The following is a 15,752-nucleotide window of genomic DNA, read 5'->3' as shown; positions in this document are numbered from 1 at the left end:
CTTTCACGATCCAGTGTGTGGTGGCAAAGACACCTTGAGCTGCTATACCCAGCAAGGCTGAAAGCTAAGGAAGGCAACCTGGGGCCAGAGGAAGGTGGTGGCTTGTACTGGCTGCAAATTCATACTACTGCACTATCTTGCTCCCTTCTCTCTCAAATAAATACCAAATATGTGCAGATAATATCGCCGGTGAGCATCACTGACTCAGTGGACATTAATTTGAGCAAACTCTGGGAGACAGTGGAAGACAGAGGAGCCTGGTGTGCTACAGTCCACGGGGTTGCAAAGAGTCAGATGTGACTTAGTAACTGAAAAACAAGTATACAGGTTATTCCAAAACAGGTTTAATTTACTTCATTGTATCTATGTTTACCAACTGGAGGAAACTGGGGCTACCAGTTCAGCAGGATGAGATTGTTTATGGACCAGAGATTTTGTGTCGTATCTTGGACTGCATCTACCCAGAGTCGTTATTCTTAAACCATTAAGGACCACATTGAACTCTTTGAAAATGATATGATAGATTGAATCACTGCTCCTCATGCTTCATGAACTTTCTGTATTACAATTCTACATCCACACACTTATCATATAATTTTTCAGTGTCTCCTACTAGAGGAGGCAGAGGACATCTCCCCTCACCCCAACCCATGATGTACTTGGCCTTGTAACATGGTTTGGTCAGTGAGATGTAGGCCAAAATGACAAGTGTGCCAGTTGCAGGTCAAGATCTCAAGAGGCATCTTATGTTTCAGCTTACTCTCCTGGACTGCGGTGACCCTCCGTGAGAAGAACATGTTCCAGGTAGCCACTGGTCCAAGGAGAATGAGGAAATATGTGGCATAGCTTGAATCCAACCAGAAGCCTGGAATCAAGCCTAACTGATTCCTGTCAAGCCTGGCAGAGCCACATCCAACCCATAGATCAGAGAAAGGAAATAAATATTTGCAGCTAAAAGCCTCTCAAAGTTTAACGTTGACTGATATGCAGCAAAAACTTTTTCAAGCCAATGATTAGTATTAAACAATTTTTTTAAAGTTTATGATGATTTGGCTCTGTGAAATTTTCTGATTTGTCTTAGGTTTCTTTGTTTGACTGATCAGGTAGCTCATTTATTTGCTGTGTGATTGAATTGACATTATTTTCAGATTTTTGTTTGTCTATGTCCATGATTATGATGATCATTCTAATAACAGATGCAAAGTAACTGATTCTGATAACAGATGTAAAGTAACTGCAGTTATCAGGATGTTTAGATTTCATGTATTTAATTCTGAAGCAGCTTAATAAGACTGTGCATTTGAATAAAAGATTTTTAACTGTTTTATGTCTTTCCCATTGTTAAAAAAACAGAGAGTTTTTAGGGGCTTCCACGGTGGTCTGGCAGTTAAGACTCTATGCTTGCACTGTAGAGGGTGTGGGTTCATTCCTTGGTGGAGGAATTAATACCCACATGATGTAGCCCTCCCATCAAAAAAAAATTATAGAAGAAAAAAAGACTTCTAGAATAATGGTTTTATCTCAGAATAAAAAGACACTATATATAATTCATTAAGCATCTTCCAGGACTTATGGAAAGTATATATACATATCATCATTTTCTTTAAAAAGAAATGCAATTTTTTTCATTAGTTAATACTTTAATAAGGTGGAAAGTTCCAAAGGCAAAAAAGAGAATGAAGTGAAAAGATTTCTTCTTACTCTGTTTCCTACATTGCCCTGTCCAAGGACAATTAATGTTACCCATTTCTCTGGTATATTCTTCCAGCGATATTATTTGCACTTTCAAACATGTACATCCTTATGTGTGTATATTGTGTATATTCCCTGATTTTTAAAAACCAATGTAGTATTAACATATTATTACAGGATTCTGTATCTTGCTTTTATTTATTTTTTTTCACTTTACAATGTATGTTAGAGAATATTCTGCAGCAACACATAAAGAGATTTCTCTTTCTTTTATATAAGTCACATAATATTCCAATCTACTGGTTCTCAAACTGAGGGGTCTTGAGGCCAGAATTATTTTCATAATATTAAGATGTTATTTTCCTTTTTCAGTCTTTCACTAGAGTACTGGCATTTTCCAGTGTCTACATGTCCTGAGTTATTGCAACAGAATGAATGCAGAAGCAAACCTAAAAATCCAGCTGTCTTGCACTTTTTTTGTTTTTACTTAGATGACATATTTATTCAGCTGTCTTGTATTAAGCCAGACAGTAAAGAGATTTGCTAAAAATATAAACCATGCTACCTTTCTTACTGACTTTTTGAGTGTGTTTGGAAAATATAATTTAAAAAAAAAACTTTTTTAGCAAACGCACAGACTTAGAGAATGAACTTGTGGTTACCATGGGGGAAAGAGTAGGAGGAAGGGATAGTTTTAGGGCGTTTGGGACTGCCATGTACACACTGCTATATTTATAATGGCTAACCAGCAAGGACCTACTGTATAGCACAGGGTACTCTGCTCAATATAATGTGATAACCTAAATAGGGAAAGAATTTGAAAAGAAGTGGATGTATGTATACGTATAACTGAATCACTTTGTTGTAAACCGGAGACTATCACAACATTGTTTATCAACTGTACTCTGATATAAAATAAAAAGAAAAATATTATATTAAGGTATAATGGAAAATAATCTGAGAAAGAATATATATTTATACATATAGCGCTGAATCACTTTGCTGTACATGTGAAACTAACACATCATTATAAATCAAATATACTTCCATAATCATAAATTTTTTAAAAAAGAAAAAAAATGTGTTTAGGGAATTTCCTGGTGATCTAGTTGTTGAAACTCCATGCTTCCACTGCGGGGGGGACCCAGGTTCCATCCCTGGTTGGGAAACTGAAATCTCACAAGCTGTGCTTGTGGTGTGGGCAAAAAGAATTTAAATTTTTAAAAAATATATTTTTAGATTATATATAAAGGGTTTATTATTGTTATATTAAATGAATAAATATTTTTATGTCTAATTTCTAAAATGATAAATGTCACTATATGTACTCTATATAAACTAAAGATATTTGGGGTCCTCAAAAAATTCCAAGAGTGTAATATGGTCTTGAGATTAAAAAGTTTGACAACCGCTCTTCTATTGCACAGATGTATGGGCTTTCCTTGTGGCTCAGCTGGTAAAGAATCCATCTGCAATGCAGGAGACCTGGATTTGATCCCTGGGTTGGGAAGATCCCCTGGAGAAGGGAAAGTCTACCCACGCCAGTATTCTGGCCTGCAGAATTCCATAGACTGTATATTCCATGGGGTTGCAAAGAGTTGGACACAACTGAGTAACTTTCACTTCACCATATTTTAGTCTGTCCCATGACAATGGACATTTCAATCGTTTTCAATATGTTGCTACTTCAAGCCACGCTGGAATGAATAACCTCCTGCTGCGTGTGTGCTCAACTGCTTCAGTAGTGTCCGACTCTTTGCGGCCACCAGGCTCCTCTGTCCACGGGATCCTCCAGGCAAGAATACTAGAAGGGGTTGCCATGCCCTCTTTCAGGGGATCTTCCCCACACAGGCATCGAATCTGAGTCTCCTGCGTCTCTTGCATTGCAAGCGGATTCTTTACCCACTGAACCACCTGGGAAGCTTGAATAGCCTTCTACACACTTTATTTCCCAAGTGTGAGTAAACTGGTCTTGTGTGGAATTAGAAGTGAGATTTCTGGGTCAATGTACCAGGACAAAGTCCACAATAATATCTATCATCTCATTCCATCCTTGTAATTACCTTATAAGGTAAGACTTGTCAATAATTCCCTTTTACAAATGAGAAACCAGAAGTTCAAAGATGTTAGATAATTTTTTTTAGAGTCATTGGGTTAAGAAACTGCTACAGGGAAAGGAGTGAAACTATTTTATCAGCCTTCATGCTTTGAACCACTATTCTGAGTTATGGTTTCTCTATGCAGTACCTATACACACTCCTTCAGTTTGATTCACTTACCTGGTAACAGGCTCTGTTCTTGCCTTAACCCAACTTATTTCCTGGCACAGAACAGTCCTGAAATTAGATGAACTGGCTTCTCAGAGCAGAAATCACCACCAGAAAATGATTTAGATGCTAAGAAGAACAGGGCTTTTTATTTTGACTCACAAGACTTTCCGCCACAAGGTAATCTGGGAAATGAGTTTTAGAATGTGATGCAGTTAAAACTAAAGCACATAATTCCTTTTTAAAATCCATATTTATTTATTTCTGGCTGTGCTGAGTCTTCATTGACATGTGAAGGCTTTCTCTAGTTACGGGCAGAGCAGGGGTTACTCTAGTTGCGGTGTGCAGGCTTCTCATTGCGGTAGCTTTTCTTGTTGGGAAGCAAGGGCTGTAGGTGTGTGGGATACTGAAATTGCAGCTCGAGGGCTCTAAATCGCAGGTTCAGTACTTGTGGCCCACGGGCTTAGTTGCTCCTTGGCATGGGGGGGTCTTCCGAGATCAGGATTGAATCTGTGTCTCCTGAATGGGCAGGCAGATTCTTAACCACTGGACAACCAAGGAAGTCCTAATTCACATAATTCTCAGAGTAAACTTTATAACCAAAACTATACATCAAAATTACATTATGTACATCTACTTTCCACCCCATGAAACTTATACTGTAGTTACCTTTAAGCAGCATCACTTTTTTTTTCTTAAATACACAAAAAAGCCAACCCTAAGAGTTTTGAAAGAAATAAATCATTTTGATTATTTATAAATACATTTGAAAATACAAATAAATACATTTAAAAGAAATGTAATAATTGTTTTTAACCAGACCTGGAACTCCCAGAATTATCTTTTGATACAAAAAATCTGGCCACTCCCCAATAAAAATCCTTCAGTGGACTCCCATTTCTTATACTTCAAAGCTCATAAAAGGCCATTTGCAATTGCTCTTACCTCATAAATTCTCCTACACACATATATTTGATCTGTTTTAAAATAGTTGCAGATCTCAGAGATTTATTTCCTTGTTTGAATAGGTTACTTCAAATAGGTTGGACATATAGTGAAACCAGCAAAACCTCACTTAACATAGGCCATAAAACTTTATATGTGTAATATTGCGCTCTTTTTCTCTGAGAAGGTCTTCCAAATTGTGTATGCATTGGGGACCCACAAAACCTGGATTTACCTGTCTTTTTGCTAGGAATGCCCTTTCTTCCTTAATCTCATGCCTTTGAAAACTGTCAACTGTTAACAAATCAGGGAGGGCTTACCTGACCACTCCAGTCTGATATACATGCTTCTTTCACATTCACAGTTTATGTTGCTATCTTGTCACACTGTATGGTATGACTCTTGTCACATTGTAATTGTTGGTTTAATTGCTTATCTCACTCAGCAGACTATGACTCTCTTTCTCTCTCCGTTTCCTCTCTCTCTATATATAAAATATAGACTACATATATACAATGTGGCTTCCCAGGTGGCGCTAGTAGTAAAGAATCTGCCTGCCAATGCAGGAGACATAAGAGATGAGGGTTCGATCCTTGGGGAGGGGGAAATGGCACTTCACTCCAGTACTCTTGCCTGGAGAATCCCATGGACAGAGGAGCCTGGTGGGCTACAGTCTAGATGGTTCCAACCAGTGGGCTGCAAATGAGCATGAGCACATACACAATGTAACTATCTCCATGAAAGCAGTGGCCATGTTGAGTAGACTAATGAAAAAATCAACAACTTTTTAGCAAGAAAATCTAGCTACCTATAATCTGTTATGAAATAACATTTTGGAGGTTTTCTGTTAGTATATATTTGCTGCATATTCTTGTGCTTTTTTCAAGCATAATTGGAAAGAAATGCTGAATGGTTAAAATAAATACATGGGAGTAAAACTTAAATTGAGAAATTATTTCATCATATTTTTCTGCAAACAAGTGAAAAGATTGTTAACAGTAGGGCTGTTGGCAAAACTTCTAAGGCCCCAAACTATGAACTGATTTTTGGAACATGGTGATCACATCATTCGAATTGTCAGCCTCTTCCCCCTGATTATCTCTCAACTCCATAACATCAAGTCCAGCCTCTAGCCTAGATTCTCAACTGACCTTGTATTTGCCTATTTCAGCTAGTGGAATAAAACGGTGGACAAGCAAGGAGAAACTGAAATCAGAAAGTTTGGGTCTGTCAACAAGTATTCTTTGAATATTTACTATACGCCAGTTTTAGAACTTCATTTAGAAATGATACTAAAATTGCTTTATTCTTGAGAGCTATATTTCTAAGCCATAAACTTTAAAAAGAAATACTTTGAGTTACATAGCTTTAGGTCTGCTCATGAAAGAATGTCCATTATACTTTGAAAAGTAATGGACCCATTTTTGTAAAGATCAAATATAATAGGCTGAACATATCATGTTTATGCATATGTTCATTGAAAAAGGCATGGAAAATACATTATATACTGAACAGTAATTATCTTGTGGCCAAGGGCAGAAAGTGGAACTTTCTTTCATTTTTTTAATATTTATTTATTTAATTATTTGGCCACACCAGGTCTTAGTCACACCACTCAGGATCTCCCATCTTAGTTTCATCATTCAAGATCTTTAGTTGCAGCATTCAGGCTCTTAGCTGTGTCATGTGGGAATCTAGTTTTCTGACCAGGGATCGCACCCTAGCCTCCTGCCTTGGGAGTGTGGAGTCTTAGCCATCAGACCATCAAGGGAGTCCCTCATTTTTAATTTATATATTTGTACTTGAATTCTTAAGAATAAGCATGCATTACTTTTGTGGTTGTAAAATGTCTAAATAACAAAGAATGTTTAAGTGGATACAAATTTTCTTCATGTTTTGAGCAGTCATGTGATAAGTTGCTTCAGTCACGTCTGACTGTGACCCTATGGACTATAGCCTGCCCAGGCTCCTCTCTCCATGGGATATTCCAGGCCAGAATACTGGAGTGAGTTGCCATGCCCTTCTCCAGGGGATCTTCTGATGCAAGGATCAAATCCTCATCTCCTGTATCTCCTGTATTGCAGGCAGACTCTTTACTACTGAGCCACTGGGGAAGCCCTTGAGCAATCATATATATATATATATACATATACAATATGTAAATATTTTACATATATACATACACATGGGGTTTTCCTGGTGGCTCAGAGAGTAAAGAAATCTGCCTGCAATGTAAGAGACTTGGGTTTGATCCCTGGGTCGGGAAGATTCCCTGGAGAAGGGAATGGCTACCTACTCCAGGATTCTTGTCTGTAGAATCCTATGGACAGAGGTGCCTGGTAGACTACAGTCCATCGGGTTGCAAAGAGTTGGACGTGACTGAGCAACTAACACACACACACATACATATACTCACATATATATATACTGAAAATATTATTCCTGCATATTATTTATACAAACTGGATTCACATGTTAAAGATAATATTTCACCTGCTGGAAGTGCTAGTTAATTACCTGTTTATAAAGGGGTTGCTTTTTAATTCTTATTCCCTTATTTCCTTTTGACTTTCTATGTTTAGTCTGATGACATACATCAGATGTGTCGTGTGTCACATACATGTGTCACATACATGTGATGTCTGATACACATTTTAGTCTGATGACATCATTTACAACAAAAAGTTACCTGATTTCCTAAGAGGTTTTTTTGGGGAAGAGTTAAGTCCTCTTATAAACACTGTGAACCAAGGGAGGAGTATAATTATTTTCCTCAAAAAAAAAAAAAAAAAAAAGAAACAATAACCAGTTGGTTTGATTTTTTATAATAGCTCTGGGATACCCACTGTTTCTTGGTCAGATGTAGTACTTTTTCCATTTTATTCCGTGAGATTATAATTGGGCTGTAAATATCATGAGGGCCAGGCCCAGCACCTATCATGGTCATCAATGCACCTAGCATAGAGATGGCCTTAATGTAGGTGCAGAGCGCATTAAAAGAACTGGCCTTGAATCTGTCATGGGAGACGTTTCATGCATTCATTTGTATATTTAAAAATACTGATGATCTAGTTCGTGGAGTATATAAAGTAAAAGTGTATTCCTGTAAAGGAGATAATTCAAATACGATTGTACAACGCTCTAGAGTTTACCCCGTCTTTTGTGGGTACATAGATTTGCTGATTTATATGCTAAGCATATAGTTTAGTCCCTGTGTAGCTTCGGAGGGAAACAATAGAAGCCAAATCAGAGCTATGAAAACTCTTTTAAAAGTTCACTTGGTTGTTAAGATGATATAAAAAATAAGGGAAGACAAGGTATTTTCTGTAACTAAAAGTTCAGTAACTAAGTTCAGCTTTAAAATTACAAGGAAAACTACTACAAGGGCTGTTTTACTGCGGACATGTCCCTTGAGAAAAGAGGAACTTTGACAGTTTCTCAATTTTAACTCTATTATAACTAAGTGTCATCACTAACAATGGTATTGAGATCCATAAATACTTATTCAACAATATTTAGTAGCTTCAAATAACGAAAGATAAGTTCTCCTCCCTAGGCTTTCATTCATTTGTGGTATCACGTTAGGAAGAAATGAAAAACACCTGTCAAAACGATCTTGTACACTTTAAATATGTGCTATTATGCATCAATAAATCTCAATCAAGCTGCTTCAAAACGAAACAAAAAGGAACAAAAATGTTACTTTACATAGGACAAATAAAGGAATTACTTCATTTATTTAAGAGCGGTTTCTTCCTGGGAACAACAAAGAACCTCTGCAGAGCCTAGTCGCCTGAGGACAATGCACATTTTATGTAATTAATACCTATTTTTTTCCCCAGTCTACATTTAGATTACTATCTCGACTCGACGAAAACAAAACAAAAACCACCTTTTAGTTTATTGTGTTCTGTGGCAGCTCCTCCGCACTTGAATGCTCTGTGTTTTGCGTCATTTCCAGCCTCCAAATCGGATTTTATAAGCCTGGGAAAAGATCCTTGCAAGTATTTATGTAGTATTTCTTAGGTGACCCAAACTGCGAACCCTAGGGGTGTTTCGAAGGAGCTATCGGCTCGGGGCTGGGTGAGGCTGTGGTGAGATACCTTTCCTAGAACTCAGGACGGGCTTCCCAAATATCTCCTCCACATGCCTCAGAAAAGCCTTCCTCTCTCTCTCTCACACACACATGCCTTCTAAATAAAGGGCTTCAACTCTAGACAGCCAGTTGAGGTGTTTCTTGTCTGTGGCAGTGGAAAGCGGCGCGCCAGAGCCGACTCTAGGGGCTCTTCCGAGCTTCCGGGTGAAGCTGGCGCTTCCCTCCGGCCCTCGGCTCCGGGAGGAGACCGTCGGCCGCGACAGCGGGGCCCGCCCAGGCTCTCGGGAGCACCTGAGTCGCCAAGACGCGCCGGGAGTAGGCGGGGCGGGCCAAACACCTCCTCCCGGTTCAGCCCGGACTTTCCGCCGCGGCAGCCGGGCTGCCGGAAGGGCTGATGATTGACAGAACGCCTCAGCGGCCCGGGCGACGCGGAGGGAGGGCCGAAGAGCCGGCCGCTTGAGCGCTCGCCTTAAACCGGTTGGGTTGGGCCTCGGGAACCGCCTCCCCCGGGCCCACTGGCCTCCCTGAATGGGTTGTTATGGCAACAAATGACCGAACAGTCCCTTACGAATCGGCCAATGAGAGGGGCCGTCTTTTCCATCCCACTTCTGAGAAATAGGTGTTGCGAAAGCCCGGGTAGGATCCGGAGAAGAAGGTGGTGCCAGGACGTTCAGCGGAAGGGCCGGGGGTGGGGATTGTGACGTTGCAGGGAGAGCCAATCGCGTCTTGTGTTATCAACGGCCCCGCCCTTTTACCGCACATTTCCCCTCCCCTAGCTCATTTCGCACGACGCAGCGGTTGGGAACACAGACATTTTCGGAGCTGGAGCCGCCACTGCCGCCGCCATTTTGTGTCTGTGGAGAAAGAAGACTCTGGCGGCTGGAAGTGGACGGAGATCACCTGTGAGACGGCGGCGTTTCATACCCGAGGTTCCCCCTGTGTCGTCCCCCAACCCCCCTCCGCGGTCAGCATGTGGTGAAGCCGGAGCCGCGAGAGATCCGGGGAGAGGAAGAGAGGAGTCGGAAGGGAGGCGGGGTATCCAGAGCGGCTTCAGCTTCAGCTGCGGCGGACCTCGGAGGGGGGCCGCGGCGCAATGTCAGAGCAGACGCCGGCCGAGGCCGGTACTGCGGGGGCCCGGGAGGACGCCTGTCGGGATTATCAGTCATCACTCGAAGACCTGACCTTCAATAGCAAACCGCACATCAATATGCTGACCATTCTAGCCGAGGAGAACCTGCCCTTCGCCAAGGAGATCGTCTCTCTCATCGAGGCCCAAACCGCCAAGGTTTTTATACACCCCGCAGCCTCCTATTCTTCTAATACTCCCTGATTTTAGTGTCAGCCTCATCCCAGGTCTCGCTTCCATCCGAAGGAGGACGGTGTTCCTCCTCTCCAACCCTCCCCCCCTCCAACTCAGGCGCTCGGTCTTTGGCCCAGGCTTCGAGCATGGGCCTCTCTCGGGGGGGTGGGAGTGGGGAGGATCAAGGGTGGAGTCCCACTTCCGCTCCCCAGCTCCCTATTTAGGCCACTGCCTTGTGTATCCCGACACACACGCGCTCCTTTGGGGAGGGGGAGACTGGAAGGCAGTTCGTGGTGTGGGGAAGTAAGAGTTAAAGCCTTTTGAAGTGTCCCCCCGCCCCGGGAAGGTGGGGAGTGATTCTTCCCCCGTCCCCTCCGCCCCCCCCGTCCCCGTCCCCGTCCCCGAGCCCTTTTGGGTAATTGTGCTCTGTGGGTTGGAAGGAGGTGAAGGGGGACCTGGGAGCGAGCTGTTGTGGGGTGGGAATAGGGCTTTGGCCCCGAGTGGAGCAGCCGCCTGTTAGGAGCCCAACATGGCGCCTGGAAAGCACATGATGCGAAAGGGAAGAGAGGAGAATCCATTCTCTGCCAGCCAGGCAGCTGCTCACACCCGTCATCCCCATTTTGGGGTGGGGGCGGCTAGATAGAACTTGTGTACATTCTCCTGTCGGAAGGTCTCATTTGTCCCCAAATCCGGGAAAATTGGGGTCGAGGGTGGGGTTGGAGAGGGTGGGGAGGAGATCTTATCCAACCTGTAGGTGGAGAACTGGCCCACTGGGTAACAAGTACTTGTAGTTCTTTTTTTTTTTTTTTTTGAAAAGTTCAGTCCCTCCTCTTCCTTTTCTCCTTTTCCCCCCCTCCCTTCCTTCCCTGAGAGTGAAGACGTTCTTTGCTTCACCCCTTGACAGTAGTGGTCCTCTGCCACCCTATATTTCCCTATAGTTCTCCTCTTCTGTGGATTCATGTGGGAGCGATGTGTCATTTAAGTCAACTTACTGTTAAACTTCGTTATCGTAATGAGTTTTAAAAGCTTCCCAGTACTACGTTTTAAGTTATTTTTGAAGCTTGTACTTAAGGTTTAGTTTTTTTCTAGTTAGTGATTGAAATGATCAGGATCAGCCTCCTTGTAGCAGAGTGAACCCCTTTTAAAAGGCCACTTTAACAACAACCACCAATATATTGTTTAGAGGCGGTTTCTGTCTAGTGTAAAACTGAGTGGTCTGACTTTAATAAATGGTTTTGAAATGTGTGACTGATATTATAAAATTTGTGAATAAAACATATGAAATATGTATTTGTCTTTTTTATTTACCTTTGTAAGGTGTAGAATTTGTTTCCAAGACTTATTTTTATCTACGTGGTTGTGTGTTTTAAACAAAGTCTTTAAGTGACTTGGGTTCATTCTTATAGGTTCTGTCCACTCTTTTGGGTAAATGTGTTCACAAGATACACGGTTTCAGGCGGTGTATCCCTTACTGACAAAAAGTAAGGGTTTTTATTTTTTAAGCCCCAACAAGTTTGTCATGCTCAGTCTGACAGCTAAAATTCCCTATTCACCTTTTCCTGTGAATGTCTGTGTGAAACAGCTATTGTTCTTTTTTGAAAGTATGAGATTTTAAAAGGAAGCATTCCTCATATTCAACATCCTTTTTATTGATACCACAAACATGTTGGACATGAAAACTTAAGTTTTTGCCTTGTTGAAGGCTTAACATTAAATGCCTTTTCTAAAAAAACAAAAGTGCACTTGCGTTTTTTAAGAAAATATCACTGGTTTTTAAAGTCTTACCTCGTATTTTTGGGGTTACTAATACTCCACAGAGCCTAATATTTAGCAGTTCAGGTTGTCACTCAGCTGTTTCCTTGCTGGTTTTTAAAAGGATCCAGAAGAACTTCGAGAAGTGGAAAGCTAAATGCTGAATGTAGTGACCACATTAACATTTGTATTTGTGTATGGCTACACAGAGTGGTGAAAATAGATGGACTATTTGCTGATGAAAGACAGCTGAATTTTTTTTTTTTTGGCACACATTTCCTGGTTATTTTTGTAAAGCCAGATGAAGGGAAAGATGTAACAGTCACTGTGGGGAAGTATCTTAATGAGGGATGGGGGCAAGGGTGAGGGGAGGGATTTTCTGTCATTTGGTAGCAAACTGGCTTGATTTTGTGTTTCTGGAGGTGAATGTTTGTGTCCTTATCCTCTAGTGTCTCAGCATTACTAAACTTAAGGATTCACACTTCTTTGACTCCTCCCATGAGGCAATAGCGAAAAAATATTACATATAAGGATTCATTTACTTGTACAATAAAAAGTTAGCCTACTGAACAGATTCTGGTTTTAAAGAGCCTGATTCTTCATAAGTCCAACAATGGCTAAAATGGTATAAAACATGACATGGTAAGATAAAGACAACAGCAGTAAAGCAATTGACATGTTGGTACTTAACAGTTTACCCACATGCAATGGCCTTGTGAAACCCTTTTATTAGTACTGTAAAAAACTTTCTTCATACAAAGTTATTCAAAGGTTTCCTTAGTCAACTTTGTTATCAGAAGCAGGAGCACTTCCACACACTTGTACGGGCAGTTGGTTTTGTGAAATAATGGTGGCATTGTGTACTGCAGAACTGTGAGCTTACCCTAGCTACAGGTAGCTGTGGGTAAGTGTTGCTCAGGGTTAAGATTCCTATACACATGGGAAGGGTAAAGGGGGTTAATTTTGTTTTTAAATCGTGGGTGCTCCTGTGGAGTGGGAGTTAACACTTGGTTTATGTGGTGTGTTTTAATGCTCCTCAACAAGTCTGTGAACCTGCTGATGCTTTCTGGAAACTTGCTGTGCCTTCTAAAAGCCAGTGATGGGTATGATTTACAGTTGAGCGGGGGCAACTTTTCTTTGCTTTGGAAAGGGCCACCTGTATCGACGTCATCATACAGGCCCTGCACAAATTTAGAACCTTGGTTTGTGCGGGTCAGAGGAAAACTATTTTCGACGGAGAGTCCATGCGGTGAAGAAAATCTTCAGGACAAATCCTGGTTTCCAGAGTCAAGTTCAACCTGACTTACATGACTCAGCGGCTGCTCCATCCAGTTTTTCTTGTATCAATAACAACTTGCACTTTTATGCATGTTAATGTGCAAGTTTAAAAGTTTTTTTTTTTTGTCATTAACTTCATATGTGAAGTGTACTTAATTTCTTTTGTTCATAGGATTATAGAGAAATAATCCTAATGATTTTACAGGTAACAAGGATTCATAGACTTTTAACATATAAAATAAGATTAGGGCCAGAGGTCTGAAAACTGTTTCATTGAGTCTAGGTACATCAAAGTTAATGTGGGTCACAAAGCTTACACTTGGATTGCAGAAAATATCCACCCCTTTTTTGGGTCACTTTTAAACACGGATTTTTTTTTTTTACTATACAAACTTGAAATTCCATTGATTGTTAAATGAGTGTACTAGAGACTTTTTTCTTTCCGATTCTGAACTTTGTATGCTCAACTAAAGAACATTGTAAGAGGTGAGAACTTAACACTTAAATTTCATAAAGGTTAATAATATTGATTCAAAAGTATTGAATACCAACAAAATAGAGGTCTGTATTGTAGCTTAAAACTCATTTTTAAAAGTGATTCTTTGGGGGCAGTTCATTATACTAAACTTCTCAGTTTCTTTTTATTACTCAGGCTCCCTCCTCAGAGAAGCTTCCTGTTATGTACCTTATGGATTCTATCGTGAAAAATGTTGGAAGAGAGTATCTCACTGCCTTTACTAAAAATCTAGTTGCAACATTTATTTGTGTGTTTGAAAAGGTATATATACATTTAGAAACATTTGAATTTTTAAGAAAATGTTCCTGATTAAATAAATTCTTGCTTTTGTGTGGGGTTTTCTTGGGTGGTGAAATGTTTATTCTTTTTGGGCTAAAGTTAGTGTTTTATACCTAAAGTGGGTGCTAGGTTTTTTAACATTATCCATTAAAAAACAGATGAGTTTGCTTTTAGAATTTTTTGTGTTTTTGTTTATTTGATAGATCTGTTTCATCACTAGAACTGTAGGCAAAAAGATCTGAAGCTATCAAGAGTACTTCAAATGTCATTGGGTTTCTGGTGTTAGGATGTTAACTGTTTCTTAAAAAGAAAAAGCATAATGCTAGTGTGTGTCAACCTGTGATTCCTGAAACTTTGGATTTTTTTTTTTTGGGAAGTGTTACTCTTGTTACTTTGTTCAAGTATATTTTATGAGATATGTGAATGGTGGATCAGTGAAATGCTTTAGGTTATTTTGGAAGTAGCCCCCCCCTCCCCCCAATTCTGCACCCTCTTAGTGTTTAGAAGGATTGTTAGTTTCTTTTACCTAGAAATTGTAAATTCCTTCTATAACATTGTATCTGATAGTTTGGTAATCTAGTTATTATGTTGAGGAAGACAAAGGATTTGCTGAAGTAATTCTTTTTCCTGTCAGGCTTCATCTCTCAAGCTGAGCAAAAGGACATTTATAAGATACTTGGGTTTAAACACTGTTTCTAACCAAAAAACTGCATTTTAGTAGATATCTTGAGAAATTTTACAGTTGTCAGGCTTGGAGAATTGGGATTATTTAGAAGGAACTACTGGTTATCAGATTTTACTTGTTTGTTAGAAAATGTGTAGTTGCTACTTGAGTAACTCTTTGCCCGTATGTGCAGAAGAAATTTGGAATGCCATATTTCAAATTGTATTAGTAGAACTTGTTAATAGTACTGTAGACCTTTACTAAATACTGCTTGCCTGGGACTTTAAGGAGAAACCAACTTTGCATTATAGAAATAGGGATGCTAAACCAGTTTCTTGGTTTCAGTTTTAGGATGTTCAGATTCATTTGGGTGTTTGGTAGAATACTTTTACTGACTCTTAACTAGGCCTTAATACTGAAGATGATGAAAATGACTTTGTAGTAAATATCTAAAGATTCAAATATAGTTAAAAATCTAATTCAGTTTTCCCAAGTGCTAGATTTCTCTGATGGTAATTTAAAAAGTATTGTGCTCATCATAAGCATGAGCAGATAAGTTATATAATACTAAAGCATGAGCAGATATATAAAACTAAAGCTTACCAGTGGGTAAAATTTTGTGAATTTAAATTATTCAGGTGTCTACCACACTATAAATAGCTTGTTCATAGGCACTGACCATATTGTATTGCATGAGATCAGTTGAATAGTTTTGTCTTACTTTAACTTTGTACTAAATGTAAATAGCTTAAAATTTAAGTCATCAGATAAACTATTTTCTAGTTGTTTTATATTTTTGTCTGGAGTAAAAGTTACATTAGGAATACTGTGTCAGTTCTTTTTTTTGACAAGTTTTTTTAATTAACTGTGCAAATACAATTTTATTAAATTATTACTGTTATATATAATTATGAATGAGAAGTATGTGTGTTATATGTGAAGTAGAACTGAGATTGATGTAG

At 39.7% G+C, this 15,752-nt stretch overlaps 1 protein-coding gene and 1 long non-coding RNA gene across 2 annotated transcripts in view; one reads left to right on the top strand and one right to left on the bottom strand.

Annotated features, from left to right (window-relative positions):
- Positions 1-4,197: 4,197 nt before the first annotated feature.
- LOC139031792 (uncharacterized) lies at positions 4,198-9,704 on the bottom strand. The gene is made up of 3 exons (XR_011484296.1): positions 9,569-9,704; positions 8,797-8,888; positions 4,198-4,478 (listed from the first exon to the last, which is right to left on the bottom strand). It is a non-coding gene; the product is annotated as an uncharacterized lncRNA (long non-coding RNA).
- A 60-nt stretch (positions 9,705-9,764) lies between these two features.
- Positions 9,765-15,752, top strand: part of PCF11 (PCF11 cleavage and polyadenylation factor subunit) — a 24,123-nt gene continuing 18,135 nt past the window's right edge. The window contains 2 exon segments of the mRNA XM_020882496.2: positions 9,765-10,285; positions 13,983-14,108. Of these exon segments, the coding sequence (XP_020738155.1) occupies positions 10,094-10,285; positions 13,983-14,108 (318 nt within the window). The 5' untranslated portion in view covers positions 9,765-10,093.

Source organism: Odocoileus virginianus, chromosome 28 (assembly GCF_023699985.2).
Source record: "Odocoileus virginianus isolate 20LAN1187 ecotype Illinois chromosome 28, Ovbor_1.2, whole genome shotgun sequence".
Lineage (NCBI taxonomy): Eukaryota > Metazoa > Chordata > Mammalia > Artiodactyla > Cervidae > Odocoileus > Odocoileus virginianus.
This window is presented reverse-complemented; position numbering and strand designations above follow the sequence as displayed.